The sequence below is a fragment of the Corythoichthys intestinalis genome, chromosome 4, assembly GCF_030265065.1.
Source record: "Corythoichthys intestinalis isolate RoL2023-P3 chromosome 4, ASM3026506v1, whole genome shotgun sequence".
Lineage (NCBI taxonomy): Eukaryota > Metazoa > Chordata > Actinopteri > Syngnathiformes > Syngnathidae > Corythoichthys > Corythoichthys intestinalis.
In genome coordinates this window covers 16,257,446-16,277,056 of record NC_080398.1, presented here as the reverse complement: position 1 = coordinate 16,277,056, position 19,611 = coordinate 16,257,446, and the positions used below count along the sequence as shown (strand labels likewise).

General features: G+C 38.2%; 1 protein-coding gene across 2 annotated transcripts; it reads left to right on the top strand.

The window, feature by feature from the left end:
* Window positions 1-6,205: 6,205 nt before the first annotated feature.
* Window positions 6,206-17,184, top strand: cbx3b (chromobox homolog 3b). 2 transcript variants are annotated; one of them, XM_057833258.1, is made up of 5 exons: window positions 6,206-6,426; window positions 8,822-8,977; window positions 12,992-13,136; window positions 13,549-13,682; window positions 16,188-17,184. In XM_057833258.1, exons 2-5 carry the CDS (start codon window positions 8,835-8,837, stop codon window positions 16,306-16,308), a joined length of 543 nt encoding a protein of 180 aa, XP_057689241.1. In that variant the 5' UTR covers window positions 6,206-6,426; window positions 8,822-8,834; the 3' UTR covers window positions 16,309-17,184. The 2 variants fall into 2 exon arrangements, with proteins under 2 accessions (XP_057689241.1, XP_057689240.1); XM_057833257.1 differs by having other exon boundaries at window positions 6,210-6,519; window positions 16,188-17,183.
* The last annotated feature ends 2,427 nt before the right edge of the window (window positions 17,185-19,611 follow it).

Genomic DNA, 19,611 nt, shown 5'->3' with positions numbered 1-19,611 from the left:
ATGATTAGTTGACTAATCTTTTAATTAATTTTTTTAAATTTTTTTTTAACTAATTTAGCAATGAAATTTATGTTGACACTTATCAATTCACAAAAACATTTTTTTTTTTTTTACTAATTTAGCAATGAAATTTTTGTTGACGCTTATCAGTTCACAAAAACATTTTGGAACACTTAAATTCTTTATTAAAGTACCAATAAACAGATAAATAACAATAATAAATCACAAAAAATGAGCTCAAATACTGATAGAATTAACTTGTGCAAAAGAATGGAATGTAAACAGATTCAGAACACTGACTTCACCTTTCCAACATGATTCAAAACAATTCTTAAAAAAAATACCTAGCATTAATTTTATAGTATACTGTAGTACTATATATAATAGTATTATAATAATTATTCATTGCCAATCAGACTTTTCTTAAAGGGTGTCATTTTAAAGGTATTGTATGTGGGATTAACTCCAGAATTTGTTATTTATATGACGAACATGACATGCTTTTATTTTGAAATGTTCACCGGAAGTACGCTCGCTAAACCGCTAACTTATGCTATACATTCCGCAAAAAAAAAAAACACTTTTTGTCATTGCATGTGGTGTCAGTAATAGATTTTTTTTTCCTTTTGCAAATGCTGTTAACCGGCGATTTTTCATGTTTGAAGTGCCACCTTTTAACTGCAAGTTTTGGACAAGGCTGCCTCTTTTACAGCCGGCTAAAGTAGGTCGTCTTTTTCCCCAATCACCTCAATGTAGCAATGCTAACGTATATAGTGTTTAATATAGATGTGTTTTCTTATTTTGTAGGTCTGAACTTTAATTCTACAGCGTGTTGATGACAGAAAAGAACTGGAGTCTCGTATGCTATCAGCACGCACGCACAAATGTATGCACGCACGCACGCGCAGCGATAAAATGCAGCCGTGAAAATGACCGCCCTCATTTTTATTTACCATTCGACAAATGGAATCATTGCATATCGCGACAGGCTTAGCAACTTCAATAAAACATATCACTAGTTAGTTAGATGGACTTACAATCTCCTGTCGTTATCATTCACGGCCGACGTGCAGCCAAGCTTGGCATTGAAGAGACAGGACACAACAGTGTACCCTGCTTTGTTTCTTTAAAAATAAGTCAATGTTTTGGACTCGGGTGCGCTTTTTTGACTTTGTGCCGATTTCCTCGCTTGCATACCAAGCGTCCGACATTCTGAACTATCCACGCATATATTTTTTTAACCCTTCATTAACCGTCGACGGGATGTTGTGCTCGTCAACGGATTTACGTCATCGATGACGTCGACAATGTCGACTAGTCGGGACAGCTCTAATATATATGTATATATCTTTTGTAACGAATTCTCTCAGTTAAACAAGACTGTAAGATGGATATTCAATAAACATTTCTTTATTTTATATTTGCGTGTCTGTTCTAACAGGTGGATAGTGGATTTGACATTTATTTTAATCTCCTCGAGTTGGCAGAAAAAAACACAAGTTTTCTCAATGTTTAAATAGTCTACATAATTTTATGATCATTATAAATGCATTTAAACAACGAAATAGCGCTGGAAACGTTTGTTGAATATATTTATCGTATGAGACCAAAGCGCCACATTCGTTTACATTCAGCGAAGCCGACACAGGGTTCTGTATAGCATCTTCAACAATCAATTTGAATCCTTTCCGTATCCCAAGTTGTTTGCTTTTCAGTTCCCCTGTCTTTAGTTTGTTTTGCACTCCTCGCTGCTCCATATCGAAAAGGAAATACCAGGATGCTCGCGGTTGGCGCCAGGGCGGGATGGGAAGATTGAAAAGAGAGCAGGGCCACTGCATTCACGTGCGCAGGCATGCACAGCGCCTTCTCTGTTTTATCCAAATTATTTATTTTATTTAATACCCATACTGCAATTGGCTGGCAACCAGTTCAGGGTGTCCCCTGCCTACTGCCCGTAGTTAGCTGGGATAGGCTCCAGCACCTCCGTGACCCTCGTGAGGAAAAGCGGCATGGAAAATGAATGAATGAATGAATAATATCCATACATCGTTTTAGTATAAATACATGAATATCTATTTATTTTTAAAAAAGTTAGCGAGAGAGAAGTCGGTCCGACCCAACCGTAAATAATCACACATAAGTCGTTCCGGAGTATAAGACGCACCCTCTGCCAAACTATGAAAAAAACTATAAAAACTAAAAAATATGGTATGTAAATAATTGTTCGCAGAAAACACCACACTACCTATGCCACTTTCAATAAAGAATGATTCCTGATAATGACATTGACTCCATACTGAAAGCTGAACTGGATCTCTCTCTGGAGCAGATACTAATAGATTCACATAGAAGTGTGCTCCTCTGAGACTGCCATCCATAAACAGAGAGCGGTAGAAAGCGAGCATACTAACATTAATCTTCCATGCATGCTTCCGTCATGAAATCACTTTTAATAACATCCCCTGTAGCTTCTCCTGTAGCATATCTTATACATGTGACCCATCACAACATTCTTAGGACATTTTACTACACTAGGTTGAACATCACAATGGGCTAGCAGTAGAAAGAAAGTCCTGCTGTGGTCAAAAGGAGATGCTAGTCTGCTTTTTGGCGACTATTGAGATGCCCTAAAGTTGTACTTCTTAAATATTGGGGGGCACCAAACCCCCCCATCTCCCAACTCCCAGGGGGGAAGCAGAGGGATTTCGGGTTGGCGCAAGTGACCGCAGGGAACATACTTTTTTGCTATCCTAGAATAAAGTGTAATTGCACATCCACTCAGTGGGTGGCAGTGGCGCTCACATTTTCATAGCGTGCGCAATATTTTTTAACCAGACAAGAGCACACAGCAAAGCGTATTGGAGATATTAAGATCTAAGACAAGGAAATATGACTATGTGTATGTAGAGTTTGACTTTTAATACAGTGGGAGATGAGGAAAGACCAGTCTGTTTACTCTATCTAAAAATGTAGCTGACAGCAGGAAGCCAAATCAACTAAGACATGGCTTTCAGACATGGGGAGATGTACGGGGAATCACCCGGGTTGGACACTTTCAGACTTGTCCCCTGCTGGTGACTTGGCGCTCTCTGTGCGGGGAGGATCTGGATATTACATCATTTTTAGTCAGCATCTGCAACAAAATAAACCACACATTTCGAAAGATGGATGATGGACTGTCTCTTCGTTGTCTCTAAGATCTAGTAACAATTTAATTTCCTTATGTTTCCATTTTAATTTTGCTATCTTTCCAGTTTGCCATGTTGCTAATTGTTGTTAGTTTCCCGCTTTTCGTCTTACTGCTAAGAAAGAGCAGCCCGCCATGATATTTATGTCATCAGCCTTTGCGCTATGATGCGGGAATTAAATGGCTGCTTTCACACATGCCGCATCCCATAAATCCCGGATATTATACTAGGACGCAACATGGTTAATGTCAGTCGACCCGGAAAAATTGCTTTGAGACATAAGGGCTAACCGTTCAAATCCCGAGTTTTAACCGGAGTTCAGTATGTTTGAAAGGGGCTTCAACGCCTCTGGACCCCAATCACATTGATTAGCCGCTTTATTTTTTTTTCAGCGAAATCGTGCCGAATAATGCTAACAATCGTCCTGCTTTGTCAGTGTTACATCAGGAAACCACCAAGCACTGTTTGCATTATATAGACAAGTTTCAGAGGTACTTCCGCTTTAGTTTCTAATGTCTGCCAGCAACTTCTGTTTTAGAATTTCTCCATTCAAAACAACAGTGGAGCTGGAGCAACATTACTCATCAAAATCCCTTTAAAAAAGACCATTTAGAAATACCACATCTATCTGCCATCTTCGCGACAGAGGAGGACAACATGTTCATGAAGGAAGATGTGGAACCAAGCTCGTGCCACCACAAAGACCGGGTGTTTTGAAGCCATGTTGCTGCTGTGTTATGGAAGTTATCCCTGCATTTTCATGTGTCCGGTGCTCTAAAAATACTAAAGCTAAAACCTTGCGCATTAAACGACTTGTTGCCTTTGATGTTGTTATTACGATGATGATTGTAATTATGATGATTTTTAATATTATCTACTACAACTACTGCATCTGCTGCTAGTCTTTTACTAATCAGTACGTGTAGATGGCACAATTATATCAACTAATAAATGCAAGTGTAACAAGTTTTTTGTTCGTTTGTTTACAGATAGAAAGTGCTGTTAGGCAAGGGAAGATAAGTTGATGTGCCTTACAAAAACACTTACTGTACGTTGATGGACTTATATCGAGACTTTGTGCGTGCTACCAGGGGGCGACCGAGAGGCTGGGGCTGAAGACGGTGGCTCGCCTCGCGACGGACCATCAGCTCAATCCCGAAATCCAGCTACGAGCTTTTTAAATGCAGCAACTTTAAGATACGCTATTGGAGCTGGAATTGCCGAGGACAGCGGGAAAATGCCCGTCTGGATGCCGCGGAAGATCTGCGTAATATCGGGTGAAAGTTCGCCGAGGCTCTCAAACCGCTCCGGAGCTCTGCTTTCTGACAACACATTCTCGTATGCTATTTTTCCAATAATTTCATAAATTGTGATTTATTGAGCTGTTTTGCACATGCGCTAATCATTTTAAATAAAACAAAAAATGGAATCATGTTGTTCAAATGTTTTATTGCGTGGCCGGTGGCCGACGTATCAGTCTATACCTCACGTCAACACAGGCGGACAGGTTGTTATAATTTTGTCCACAAATGATCAACGAAGTGATTAGAATAATCATACAATCTCATCTACGTCGTGCTGAATACATTTTTGGAGATTCCGTGAGTTCCTCTGCTTTAATTTAGCAGTTTTAACTTTGTCAACACTCAGCTTACTTCAACCGTAATTCATGTTTTTTCTGAATCGGAAGTTCGAGGCAGACATTGTCCAAGATGGCGCCGCCCGTGTTTCACTCAGGAAATTTGTCTATAAGGTGGCATAGCAAGTTGCTCAATGCAAAATAACCCCACACCATAGCAAAGGAGCTGATACTGCCTGCAGCAAAAATAAAAACTGTCCCCCTGTCCAGTGATACTGTCGTTTTTGTTCTATTAGTATTATTATTATTATCTATTTATCATTTTTTTTGGGGGGGGGGGGTCAATTGGTTTGGCATATTGTACTCATGAGTAAATGTTACAAATCAATTTGAATTCATGTTTATTTATTGGTTTTATCAAATTTTATTTTTCCGAATCAAATGGTCAAAAAATGTACCTTGAGTGTTTTTTTGTTTTTGTTTTTTTACAGTTTGGAGGTGACTTTTCTTTTTTTCTTTTTTTTTTTAATTCGGGCAAATTAATGTGGTTTACAGTATGTCTTTTCTACTGCAAACAAAACAATGTTAATAAATTTATACATTATTGAAAGTTGATCTATATATTTTTTTTATATTAAAAATGACACAATGTTATGCAGAGGTACTTTTAATAATAATTTTATAGACAAATGATACTATTTACAGTGGTGGCAGAGAGTTGTGGGTGAGGACGTAACAGAAAATAATTTAGAAGCACTGCCTTAAAGCAAGTTCATCATCAGTCTAACCCTTAATAGGGCACTCATTTAATTTAATGATGGCGCTTGACATACAGTCCTTTTTGACTGGATTAGACTTGTCAACGGCACTGAAACATGAGCATTAAACGCAAGTCCTTCCAGTTTAAATATATTGGATGTCTATCGTTGTCAGTGAAAGGTTGTGGGTTAAATACATATTCATTTACTATAATACATATATTTCTTGTTTTAATTATATTTACTATAAATTTGCATTTGAAAGCCATCATACCAGGCTCAGCTTCAAGCCAATGCTGTACTAACAGTGAAGCATTGCCCTCTAGTAGCTGCGAGGGGAAGTGCACAGATTGTAGGGCACAATGTGGTTCGGAGTAGCCAATGACAAGCCTTGCTTTTTTCTATTGGCTAAGAGAAGGATGTCAATCAAATCCCTTGGAGGTTTTTTTCCCCCCTCTAGTCTCTTCATGGGCGGCTGATGGGTGCATACCTCTCCGTGAAACCTGGAAATATGTCAAAGTAAACAATAGATCATAGTATTATTTATATAAATATACATATTTGAACTAAAAAATAATGTTCAAACATTTGGTACCACGACAGGGGATGTCACTGAGCATGTCATACCCAGGTGACACCCATGGGTGGCGACTCTGCTTCCGGACAAGCGACCCATGAGGACGCGGAGGAGACGGATTGGCGTGTGATTGGTCGGCGGTGTGCGCGTTCCCGTCGTCTCCTCCCGGTTTTCCTGGCATGACCTTTTCCCTTGGCAACCACTTCCTTCCTCCGAGCATCCAACGGCCATCTTTAATCGCAACTCGGCCACCGAAAAGTTATTTTCGCGCACGTAAACACGGCGGAGCGGCTCGTTTGGTGCCACCCAGGACGAGGAGAGCAGGTTACTACTGTCCGGACACGTCCCCCCACGCACACGTCCCACCAACCGAACCGAAGGACCGACGCGGGGTTGTCGCGTGTACGCCACAATAACGTACGTGTATTTTTCCCACGCGGCGTGAATGAGCCGAACTGCTCCACGCATACTTTCAGGCTGGAATGTTCAGTAAAGTAAAATATGTGGCGTGTTTTTATGGTAGAGTGTTGTCTTCCGGTTAGAATCCAGCAGGTGGAGCTATGTAAACATACGTCATCTGCTCTTGTTTGAAGGGTACAGTCAGTTTACCAACCATATTGAACAAAGGCATGATTTTTACCCAAAAAAATGAAACGGCAAGGCATCAAGCGAAAATGTCACTAGTGAACTCATTTTACTGTGAAATATGATTACTCAGTTACAAGGTGATTTGGAATCACTGAAAAGTGACCAGGGGTGGGTAGAGTAGCCAAAAATTTTACTCAAGAAACAGTAGCGTTACTTCCAAATGATATTACTCAAGTAAAAGTAGTCATCCAAACAATCTACTCATGTACAAGTAAAAAAAAAAAAAAAAAAAAGTATCCAGTGAAAAGAATACTCCAGTAATAATTAACATTGTGAGTAACTGCTTATTTTTTTAGATTTTTTTTTCAAACAATGGTACTTTTTGTTTTTTTTAAATTATTTTTTATGAACTGTTGTCATAACAAAACAGTATAATAAGCCATTATATAACCACAATAAGCCAAAGAAACACATTAAAAAAAAAAAAAAAAATCATCGAATTCCGGTGATGGAGAGAAAATGACAGGAATGAAGCCTTATTCGCCCAAAGAGCATGAGTGCCCTCTAGGCAAGGCAAGGCAAATTTATTTGTACAGCACAATTCAACACAAGGCAATTGAAAGTGCTTTACATCACATGAAGTTAATAAAAATCACATTAAATCAAAAGAAAATTTTTAACGATCTAGTGGACAAAATAGGTCCTAGTTTGAATACTTCCTTCGTAGTTACTATTATGAAATCAAAAGGATCATATCTCCGGTTTTCTTTGGTCAATCGGTGCCAAATAAAAACTGTTTGAGAAGTTTAAATCCGCGCTTTCGAGTCATCTTGAGGGCAGCGCTCTATGTCAAATACTTCATTTGTTATGGTGCTTTAAAGACGCCACGTGATTGAACAGGCTGGTGTGATCATAGAACGGCAAGCTTGCGTCAGATCGGTGTAATTATTGTTGCGACGTCTCATTGGTGAAACTGGTTGACCTACTATTGACATGGCTGGCAAGAAAAATAATAAATCTAATACGCAGTATAAAGGAAAATGTAACGACTCTTGCGTAGCCCAAAGTAGCAGAGTAAGAGTAGCGTTTCTTCACAAATCTACTCAAGTAATAGTACAAAGTATGGCCGAGTAAAACTGCTCTTAGAAGTATATTTTTCTCAAAAAGTTACTCAAGTAAATGTAACAGAGTACATGTAAAGCGTTACTACCCACCTTTGAGTAAGAGTAGTGCTACTTCAGAATATTATTGCTCAAGTAAAAGTAGTCTCCCAAAAAATGTACTCAAGTACAAGTAAAAAAAGTATTTAGTGAAAAGAATACTCAAGTAATGAGTAACATTGTAAGTAACTCCTTATGATGTTTGATTTTTGTTTTTTAACCCATAAGGTTATTGGGTTATGATACTGTACTTTGAAGAAGACGACTGTAACCTATTATATAACCACATCAAGCCAAAGGGGAAAAAAATGAATTCCAGCGACAGAAAAAAATACGGAAATGAAACATCATTCATCCAAATAGCATGAGTACCCTCTAGTGGAGAAAACAATTTTCCTAATATGAAATTAAAAATATCATATCTCCGGTTTTCCGTTTTCAGTCGGTGCCAAATAAAAACTGGGAGAGAGGTTAAAATCTGCACTTTCGAGTCATGTTGATGGCAGCGCTTTATTTGAAATCCTTATTTTTTGTAAGATACTTTAAAGACGCTTCGTGATTGAACAGGCCAGCTTGATCATAGAATGTCAGGCTTGAGTCTGATTGGTATAATGGAGTCATGCGATTATTGTTGTGACATGTCATTGGTGAAAATGAGACATTTACTGTCAGCATCTTTGGCAAAAATAAAGTCAATTTGTAGAATAAAGAGGAAAAATGTAACGACTCTCGTGTAGCCCAAAGTAGTGGAGTAAGAGTAGCGCTTCTTCACAAATCTACTCAAGTAAAAGTAAAAAGAATGGCTTAGTAAAACTACTCTTAGAAGTACATTTTTCTCAAAACGTTACTCAAGTAAGTGTAACAGAGTAAATGTAACGCGTTACTACCCACCTCTGCTGAAAAGTGACAACATTCAAAACGTCAACAATATGAGGATGCTGTTAGAATGAACTCAATTTATCTATTTCCAGTGCTGCAGGAAGGATGAGGAAGAAGCAGACGGCCAAGCAGAGGAAGCTGGAGGACTCTTCGGGAGTCGTGCAGGAGTTTGTGGTGGAGAAAATCACTCGTCGTAGGATCTTCAATGGAAGAGTCGAGTACTTTCTTAAATGGAAAGGCTTCACAGAGTAAGTGTATGATTTTTCTGGTGAAAAAACTATCGGCAGCAAAGTTGATTGTCGTAAAATAAAAGTATATTAATTGTACTAGGCTTTGATGTTTCACCAAATTTAATTAAAAAGTATTATAGCTGCAAAAATCAAGCCACAGTCAGTCTTTCTAATGGTATTTTCAGAATACTACTTTGCCCAAATTTTAAGTCATTAACGTTTGTAAGCAAGATAATTCACATCAAAAAGCTCAAGCCAATATTTGAAACAAAAAGAATTAGTCTGCTATTTGTCCAAACAATAATTCAATCTACTTAATCAAACAACAAAAAAACATCAAATTTCTATACCTGTAGGGGAGATTGATGGAGCCCAAGTGACTTAAGTGTGGTTAGGCACATATAGCTAAACAAAAATTTTCATTCAGACCATGCACCTACATATTCTCATCAGTCAACCCAACATAGTTTTTTAAATGTAAGGCAAGGAAAATTTATTTGTATAGCACAATTCAACACAAGGCATTTCAAAGTCCTTTACATCACATGAAGATGTACAGAGATAAAATGATACGTAAAAATCATATTAAATCATCAAGAAATTTGAAAACAAAGACTAAACAGGAAATAGAACTAAAACTAGTAGGAAATTAATATAAACAAAACCAAAAAACTATTGAAACAGGAAATAAAATACATTAAAACATATTAAATCATCAAGAGAGTTAAATAAAACAAAACAAAAACAACAACGATTTGAAATCGGAAATGGAAATACAGTACAACAACAAAAAAGCATATAACTTGAAATTTGAAATATATGGGCAGTTATGAATATGCTGTGGTAAACAATAGCATTTTTCGCCTTTATTTAAAGGAGCTAACAGTTTGAGCACTCTTCAGACTTTAAGGTAACTTGTTCCAGAGGTGAGAAGCATTGTAACTAAATGCTGCCTCACCCTGCTTGGTTCTTGTTATTGGAACATACAGCAGACCGGTTCCAGACGACCACAGGGGTAAAAAAATCAAGCATGTATTTTGGTCTAAGGCCCTTAAGTGTTTTATAGACAAGCAGGATGATTTTATAGTCTCATTTGACTCACTGGAAGCCAGTGTAATGATTTCATACCTGGTGTGATACAGTCCAGTTTCCTTGTATTTGTAAGGACTCTGGCAGCAGCATTCTGTAGAAGGAAGCTAAACACTGCACTAGACATGTGCCGATTACCGGTTTCAAGGTATACAGTAGTATGTTAACGTCAAGGTTTCAAAATGGGAAAAAATTTCTGTCATACCATTCCTAAGGTATTAGCTATTTTTTATTTCACAAAAATGCATGAAGAAATACCTCGCTTGCAGCTGCCAGGCTCAACTCTCCCCCACCGGTTGTTGCTCAGTAAGTCAGCTGTGCCACACAGTGGCCGGAGGAGGTTAAACTGTCTAACTTTTTCCCCCATCGAAGAAAACGAAATCGCTAGTATGGGAATACTTAGGTTACAGAAAAGTTACAGACAGCCGCAGCTTAGAGGAGGAGGGCCAACCAACATGTAAAACATGTTTGCGGAGGGTGGCTGCTGAGGAGGCAATACTTCCAATATGATTTTGCATTTGTACAAAGTTAAAGGTTAGTAAACACTGTCATGAACGTTTCCCACAGCTACGGGAGTTAACTCAAGCATGTTTAGTGTGTCTAGCAGTGGTAAAAGGTGGTGTTTTTTTCTCTGGCAACTGTCCGTGTTGAGAAAGAGAGTAATGTAAACACAATACGAGTCATACGCACGTGCTTTTTATGGAAAATTATTCAATTATTTTTGTTCTGGTGATGGTAATATTGTTGAGCTGTGGGTTTAGGATCACCAAAAGGACTGCATTTATTTTAATTTTATTTAGATTTTTTTGATTATCTTAACATTGTACATTATATACAGTGCCTTGCAAAAGTATTCGGCCCCCTTGAATCTTGCAACCTTTCGCCACATTTCAGGCTTCAAACATAAAGATATGAAATTTAATTTTTTTGTCAAGAATCAACAACAAGTGGGACACAATCGTGAAGTGGAACAACATTTATTGGATAATTTAAACTTTTTTAACAAATAAAAAACTGAAAAGTGGGGTGTGCAATATTATTCGGCCCCTTTACTTTCAGTGCAGCAAACTCACTCCAGAAGTTCAGTGAGGATCTCTGAATGATCCAATGTTGTCCTAAATGACCGATGATGATAAATAGAATCCACCTGTGTGTAATCAAGTCTCCGTATAAATGCACCTGCTTTGTGATAGTCTCAGGGTTCTGTTTAAAGTGCAGAGAGCATTATGAAAACCAAGGAACACACCAGGCAGGTCCGAGATACTGTTGTGGAGAAGTTTAAAGCCGGATTTGGATACAAAAAGATTTCCCAAACTTTAACATCTCAAGGAGCACTGTGCAAGCCATCATATTGAAATGGAAGGAGCATCAGACCACTGCAAATCTACCAAGACCCGGCCCTCCTTCCAAACTTTCTTCTCAAACAAGGAGAAAACTGATCAGAGATGCAGCCAAGAGGCCCATGATCACTCTGGATGATCTGCAGAGATCTACAGCTGAGGTGGGAGAGTCTGTCCATAGGACAACAATCAGTCGTACACTGCACAAATCTGGCCTTTATGGAAGAGTGGCAAGAAGAAAACCATTTCTCAAAGATATCCATAAAAAGTCTTGTTTAAAGTTTGCCACAAGCCGCCTGGGAGACACACCAAACATGTGGAAGAAGGTGCTCTGGTCAGATGAAGCCAAAATTAAACTTTTTGGCCACAATGCAAAATGATATGTTTTGCGTAAAAGCAACACAGCTCATCACCCTGAACACACCATCCCCACTGTCAAACATGGTGGTGGCAGCATCATGGTTTGGGCCTGCTTTTCTTCAGCAGGGACAGGGAAGATGGTTAAAATTGACGGGAAGATGGATGCAGCCAAATACAGGAACATTCTGGAAGAAAACCTGTTGGTATCTGCACAAGACCTGAGACTGGGACGGAGATTTATCTTCCAACAGCAATGATCCAAAACATAAAGTCAAATCTACAATGGAATGGTTAAAAAATAAACGTATCCAGGTGTTAGAAATGCCAAGTCAAAGTCCAGACCTGAATCCAATCGAGAATCTGTGGAAAGAGCTGAAGACTGCTGTTCACAAACACTCTCCATCCAACCTCACTGAGCTCGAGCTGTTTTGCAAGGAAGAATGGGCAAGAATGTCAGTCTCTCGATGTGCAAAACTGATAGAAACATACCCCAAGCGACTTGCAGCTGTAATTGGAGCAAAAGGTGGCGCTACAAAGTATTAACGCAAGGGGGCCGAATAATATTGCACGCCCCACTTTTCAGTTTTTTATTTGTTAAAAAAGTTTAAATTATCCACTAAACTTTGTTCCACGTCATGATTGTGTCCCACTTGTTGTTGATTCTTGACCAAAAAATTAAAATTTTATATCTTTATGTTTGAAGCCTGAAATGTGGCGAAAGGTTGCAAGGTTCAAGGGGGCCGAATACTTTTGCAAGGCACTGTATGTTCCAATTTGCTAATAAGTTTTGAAAAAAAAATCCTGTTTAATGGATTTTTTAAAAACCCTGATATCTCAAAGTAACACATTTTAGAGCTGCAATTGAAATATTGTGAAACCGGGAAGTTTTTGCTTAAGGTTATCATACCGTCAGAATAACATACCGGCACATGCCTACACTGCACCTAAAGATTCAAACTCAGAACTTGTTAAATGTAAGGCAAGCTTGCTAAAAACAACAGACCACCACACAGTCCCTCTAAAACAGTCTTAATTTATTTCACTTTCCAGCTTTGTTCTGTGGCCTATAGTGATATGGTAGTATTTCATTTTCAATACACCCCTCCACCAGTAAATCTTACTGTATTGCTTGATAATGACAATGAGGACACAATGCAGCAGTCTTGTAATTCCATCAGAAACATTTCATTTGCATGTAACATTATAAGCATCCTTGAAGTAAGCGCACTCATCCTTGTTGTAGAGCAGACAACACATGGGAGCCCGAGGACAACCTGGATTGTCCTGAACTGATTGAGGAGTATCTGAGAAATCACCTCTCGTCCAAGAATGAGGAAGAAGGGCAGGAGTTTGTTCCTAAGGAAGAAATGTTGGAGGAGACGGAAATAGTGAGTTTTTGAAGAGGCATCTGGGAGGGTGTGTGTTTCAGTGTTTAAAAAAAAAAAAAAAGGACCTAAATCTGTCCAAGGCTAACATACAGTCATCATGGCCAAGAGTTTGGAGGAAATAAATCTTGTTGTATTCTTATTTTTGTTTTTTTGCTAGAATTTGGTCACAACATCAAGCAAGCTTTTAATATTTACATTACTTGACATTAAGTAGACTTTTCTGAGAGTGCAACAACTGACAAGTACAAGTAAAATAAAATATTGAAACGTTTATTAAATGTTGCAGACCACAGATCCTCTTTGTTTAGAAAAAAAAAGTTAGCCACTTTGTTCCTTTTTGTGTTTGTTGTTTCGATTTCAGTTCTCTTTAAGAGCACATGAAACCACATTCCACTCTTTCTACCCTGTGTAGTCCCCACCACAGATACGTGCTCAGCACTGCCTTGATGATCCAGACTCACCCGCAGGCCTGGACGCTTACCCCGAACTTGAATGCATTATCGGCTCCACAGACAGACGCGGGGAGCTGATGTTTTTAGTCAAATGGTAACTGCAGTTCTTCCTGTTTTTAAAAAAAATGTTTAGTTTTACAATGTGCAAAGGGAGTTCCAAGAATGTTGTAATGACTGAAGGTTTGACGCTTAAGTATTGCTTTAAGGTGGTGCTTCTCAATTATTTTCTGTTATGCCCTCCTCCAAGAAGAAAAGATTTGTTGGCCCCCTTAGCTATAAATAGTACAATTTATCTGTAAGTGTCATTAGTACACCTCTAAATAACATTTTATTATTATTACCATTAAAGAAAACTAGAGGAATCATTGTTAAACTTAAAACAAATTATTTTATGAATGCAATGTTAAGCAGCAGCAGGAAAGATTAAAGTGCATCAAATTTCCGGAGGACAAAAAAAACCTAAAAACCCTTTTTTTTAACGTCTTTCTTTTCATCCCTGTTTAAAAATATGTTTCTTGAAGGTTTGTTTGTTTACTCTCTTCATATCATTTGCTTGGCGCAAAATAGCCCTACACCAGTGGTCGGCAACCCAAAATGTTGTGGAGATAAAAAAATATATATATATATATTTCTGGGGCCGCAAAGAAATTAAAAAATCCTTATATATGTAAGCCTTATAATGAAGGCATCACATGTTGTATGTATCTATATTAGCTATATTAGCCTACTATGAAAATGACTAAGTTGGCTACAATACATAATGAGCCTTCATGATTACCGTATTTTCCGCACTATAAGGCGCACCTAAAAGCCTTCAATTTTTCTCAAAAGCCAAATGTTCGCCTGATAATCCAATGCACCATCTAATGGGTGCGTAACACAACCCCAACCACTAGTATTACTATTATTACTACTACTACTGCACCTTATAATGCAGTGCACCCTATACCGTATATATACACGTATAAAGTTTTAAAATGGGCCATTCATTGAAGATAGGCCTTATACTCTGATGCGCCGTATAGTGTGGAAAATACGTTAAATTTTTCTTTTCCCTGCAGTTCCCTGAGATGGACACATTACGTGACTACTCTGTTGTACGATGCCGCCTTAAGTTTAACTTCATTACAATATTAATGAATTTAAAAATGTTTGTCCTCTTACAGAAACCATATTAAACAAACAAAAAAATTTTCCTCCCGTCTTTTTCCATTTTCAAACATTTTTGACAAACCTCCAGGGAACCACTAGGGATTTCCTGGCACAGCCAGACTGTTCTCCCTGTATTTTTCAAACACCGTGAGAAAAGTCTGGGACCTAGCTCCATATTGGCCTCTCAAGCCAGAACGAGCGTATCCGTGCAATCAGATTCATTTATTTGCGTGAGGTGTTCTTAACGAGCAACGTCACTCTTGTGCGTCGGCAGTCGTCTCCACAACAACACAGATGGCGAATGGGAGAGCCGAGAATAAGTTCCAATCCGCTGTAAATTGGGTTTTATATGACCAAAAGCACATCGAGTCGCTAAAACTCCAGCAACTGACAGCACTGGAAGCATTTCTTTTAAAACAAGATGTGCTTCCTCGCGCTAGAGTTTCTTGTCGCTATACCAACGTTATGTCCACCCGTCGCTGATTGGTCCACTCCGCTGTTTGCTTTGGCTTGCTCCGCCCTGGGAATTTGATCCGCGGAATGGTCGCCAGGCTACAGTGGGGAGAACAAGTATTTGATACACTGCCAATGGGTTTTCCCATAGGCAGTGTATCAAATACTTGTTCTCCCCACTGTATATCGCTGGAACAGTGGTGTGTCTGGAGTTCCAGGCAACACTAGGGCAGCGCTAAAGAGCCGTATGCAGCTTTAGAGCCACGGGTTGCTGACCCAAGGCATAGCGACGAGAGCGCCATTGTCACCTACTGCACTGCAAAAACACACCTCCTTAAAACTAGTTAATTACACTTGTTTTCAGTGTAAATCTACTAGAAATAAGTAAAATTATGTGCCAGTATGGCAAGTAAATTTTACTAAGATAGAAGATAGAAGATAGATTTTACTAAGATAGAAATAAGAAGAATAGCTAGCTAAAATTAAGTTCAACAGACTTGTTTGAAGCAATAAATTAGTATATTTAATCTTTAAAGAAGCTATAAAATGTCAAATGTTCTTAATTCAAGAACAGATATTGTTGAAAACATTATTTGAAAGCATTTTTTTCTTGATTTAGGTGAAAAATTACCAACTTTTAGATGTATGGGCTTAATAAGAACAAATAGTAATGTTTACTTGAAGTGGATATAATCCGTTAACTAGTTTTTAAAACTTAAAACAAGATATGAAAAAAATATTTTAACTAGATTTAAGAAAAATAATTTGATTAAGACGTTATAAATTTGCAGTATGGAGTGGATGTACAATTATACTTAATTCTTGTACGGCCAACAACAACAACAACAAAAAACATGTTCCTCAGGTTCAAACTATTTAATCATTATTTGATAAGCATTTCTTTTAAGCTAATAAAAAAATGCCTGAACATCGTTGAGTCAATCAAATCTGGTGAGAACCAGTTACTTGAGTGTGTTTTTCCTGTGCGTCGCAGGAAGAACTCCGGTGACGTGGCCCTGCTGCCAGCTCACGAGGCGAGCGCCAGATGCCCGCGGGCTGTCATCGACTTCTACGAGCAGAAGCTGACATGGCACTGCGGAGATGATGAGCAGTGACACACGCTGTCGTGGGTGGAGGGGAACTGACACCTTAAAGTTTGGAAGATTAGTTTTACCTCTTTAGAGCGGTGTCGCTTGGCTAACCTCAAGCACATAATGGCGACCTGTGCGCCTTGCGATAGACGCTGAACGCTGCCTTTTTTTGCAGCTGATGAACCTGGAGCCTCGTTTTGTGTTATCGTGTAGCACACCCAATCACTGTGGACTCTTTATTACATTGTGAAGGTAGTCATTTCTGATTTCTTGATTTAATTCCCCCCCCCCTTCTCTAGTATGTGTTGTAGCATATTTTGGCTTTAAGCACTGAATGGACATCTCTGCACTAAATCTTCAGTCAGGGGAACAAGTAGTAGTAGCACTGTAAACCCTAACCCTGTCGTGTATAACATGAAGCGCATATCACGTAGTTTGAATAATAAAGAAAAAGAACATAAGTATATGTGTTAGGAATGATCATGAAAAAAATCTGGATTCTTGAATAATTTGTTCAACTTGGTGGAATTGTGCTGAAGCAGTACACACAAAAATAGAGTGCACTACTAACATGTTTCTCACTGAATTCCATTTTCATACCCCCATAATAGACTACATTAAAACACAATTGCAGAGTAGATCCAATGAGGGAGTTTTATTCCCAAAATCTTTTGTTTTTATATTATGAATATAATGGACAGTTTAACCATGACTACACTAGTAAAGAAATGGTCAAGGAATGATCAAGAAAAAAAAACAATTGTTAAAAGTTAAATACATCTGAACTGTACTTAATAGAGGGACTTAACTGGATTAATATACAGTCCCTGACAAAAGTCTTGTCGCTTATCCATTTTGTACAAACAATTGCTAATAACCTGACTTTTAATTGTTCAGTTGGTTTCAGAAATGGCTCATATGAAAGCTAAGACCCTCCCAAATGATGTTGAATGTACAAAAATATATTTGTTTCACTGCAAAAACATTTATCATTTAATAAAGACATAAAGGTCAAAATATGGCAAGACTGAAGTTTTGTGGCCTAAAGAAAGTAGTGTGAAAATTGAACAAAAAATGTACTTCAAATACAAAAACATGTTGCATAACATAAGCGAATTAAGTAGTGGTGCCGTGAGATCCAAATTTAATATTTTGTATAAATTCCATAGGTACAACTAGTCCTATTAAGAAGTCCATGGGCTTCGTCAAAGATTCATACAATTTATTGATGAAGATATCAGGAACATCAGAGAAAGCAGTCTTGCATGCCTCCCAAAGTTCATCAACATTCTTGGGTTTCATCTTCCATGCTTCCTCTTTCATCCTACTCTAGACATGCTCAATGATGTTCATGTCTGGTGACTGGGCTGGCCAGTCCTGGACGATTTTGATCTTTGCCTTGAGGAACTTTGAGGTAGAGATTGAAGTATAAGATGGAGCACCATCCTGCTGCAGAATTTGTCCCTTTTTATGAATAGGGATGTATGAGGCAGCTAAGATTTGTTGATATTTCAGACTATTTATCCCTCAGGGTGCAGACAATTAAAAAACGTGTGGCATTTGCCAAGGCCCACAGCCTGTCAACAGGATGGATGCTGGAAAGGGGCAAAAGGTGGATTTTTCAGATGAATTTTCCAGTGAATTACACCACGGTCGCCACAAATATTGCAGGAGACCTACTGGAGCCCGCATGGATCCGAGATTCACTCAGAAAACTGTGAAGTTTGGTGGTTACATCATTACCAAAATCATGGTCTGGGGTTACATCCAGTATGGGGGTGTGCGAGAGATATGCAGGTTGAAAGGCAACATAAATAGTCTGAAATATCAACAAATCTTAGCTGCCTCTTACATTCCTAACCTTAAAAAGGGACAAATTCTGCAGCAGGATGGTGCTACATTACATACTTCAATCGCTACCTCAAAGTTCCTCAAGGCAAAGAAGATCAAGATCCTCCAGGACTGGCCAGACCAGTCACCAAAAATGAACATCATTGAGCATGTCTGGGGTAGGATGAAAGAAGAAGCATGAAGGACAAAACCCAAGAATGTTGATGGACTCTGGGAGGCATGCAAGACTGCTTTCTTTGATGTTCCTGGTGACTTCATCAATAAATTATATGAATCCTTGCCGAAGTCCATGGAAGTCATACAAAATATTAAATTTGGATCTCACAGCACCACTACTTAATTCGCTTATGTTATGTAACATGTTTTTGTATTTGAAGTACATTTTTTGTTAAATTTTCACACTGCTTTCTATAGGCGACAAAACTTTTGTCTTGCCAAAATATAACCTTTATGTCTTCATTAAATGATAAATCTTTTTTTCAGTGAAACAAATGTATTTTTGTACACTCAACATCATTTGGGAGGGTCTTAGCTTTCATATAAGCCATTTCTGAAACCAATTGAATAATTAAAAGTCAGGTTATTAGCAATTGCTTCTACAAAATGGATAAGCGACAAGACTTTTGTAAGGGACTGTACATATTGAAAAAAGCTTAAATCACTGGAAAATGCACATTTGAACATTTAATACTATGATTCTTTGTGTACTGCTAGAGCGAGCCTCCTTCCAATAGTGGTATTCATATGTCTTGAGAACTACTTGACTACGTCCTAGCAAAGATGCTGCTAATAGCCCCTCCCTTCCCCCACCACCACACACACATGAAGCCAGCAAAGGAAAGGAAAGTAACATCAATGCAACTTTGGGCACATCTCAAACTTGCGTTATTTTGCTGAATTGAGCCATTGCACTAAAAATGACATCTCAAAATATAGAAAAGTCAAATGTCCGTTCCATGTATTCATATTTAAATTTCATCAAGCATATGAATGCACTCTTTTATATACTTTTTCCCAAAATGTTATCTAAAAATCAACATTTCTGCTTTGGCTAGTTATACTGTTTAGTAGATTTTTTATTTTATTTTATTTTTTTAATTAAATTGTGCCCCTGTCTACACAGTAGTGTTCATGTGAAGCGTTAGTTCAATTGTCGTCCTTTGTGTTGCTCATTTTCAAAGTACCTAAACTGAAGCTTTCAAACAAATAGGGGAAAGTATAAGGTTAAGTGAAAAGTACTTGAGTAAATGGACTTTTTTTTTCTGTCTCGCTGTTTCCTTCTAAAACAATGTTTTGTGGGTAATGTTTCATTTTGGATTGTTGTCCAGGATATTTCTACGTAACTGCTTTGTACCAAATGTTTTTTCTGCCATTTTCCCCTAGGGATTGACCTATGTCCATTTAAACTGGTGCTATTCACCACAGAAATAAGCAAAAACAAAAATAGTCGCCTTACTGTCCTTCATGAGTTGTGCA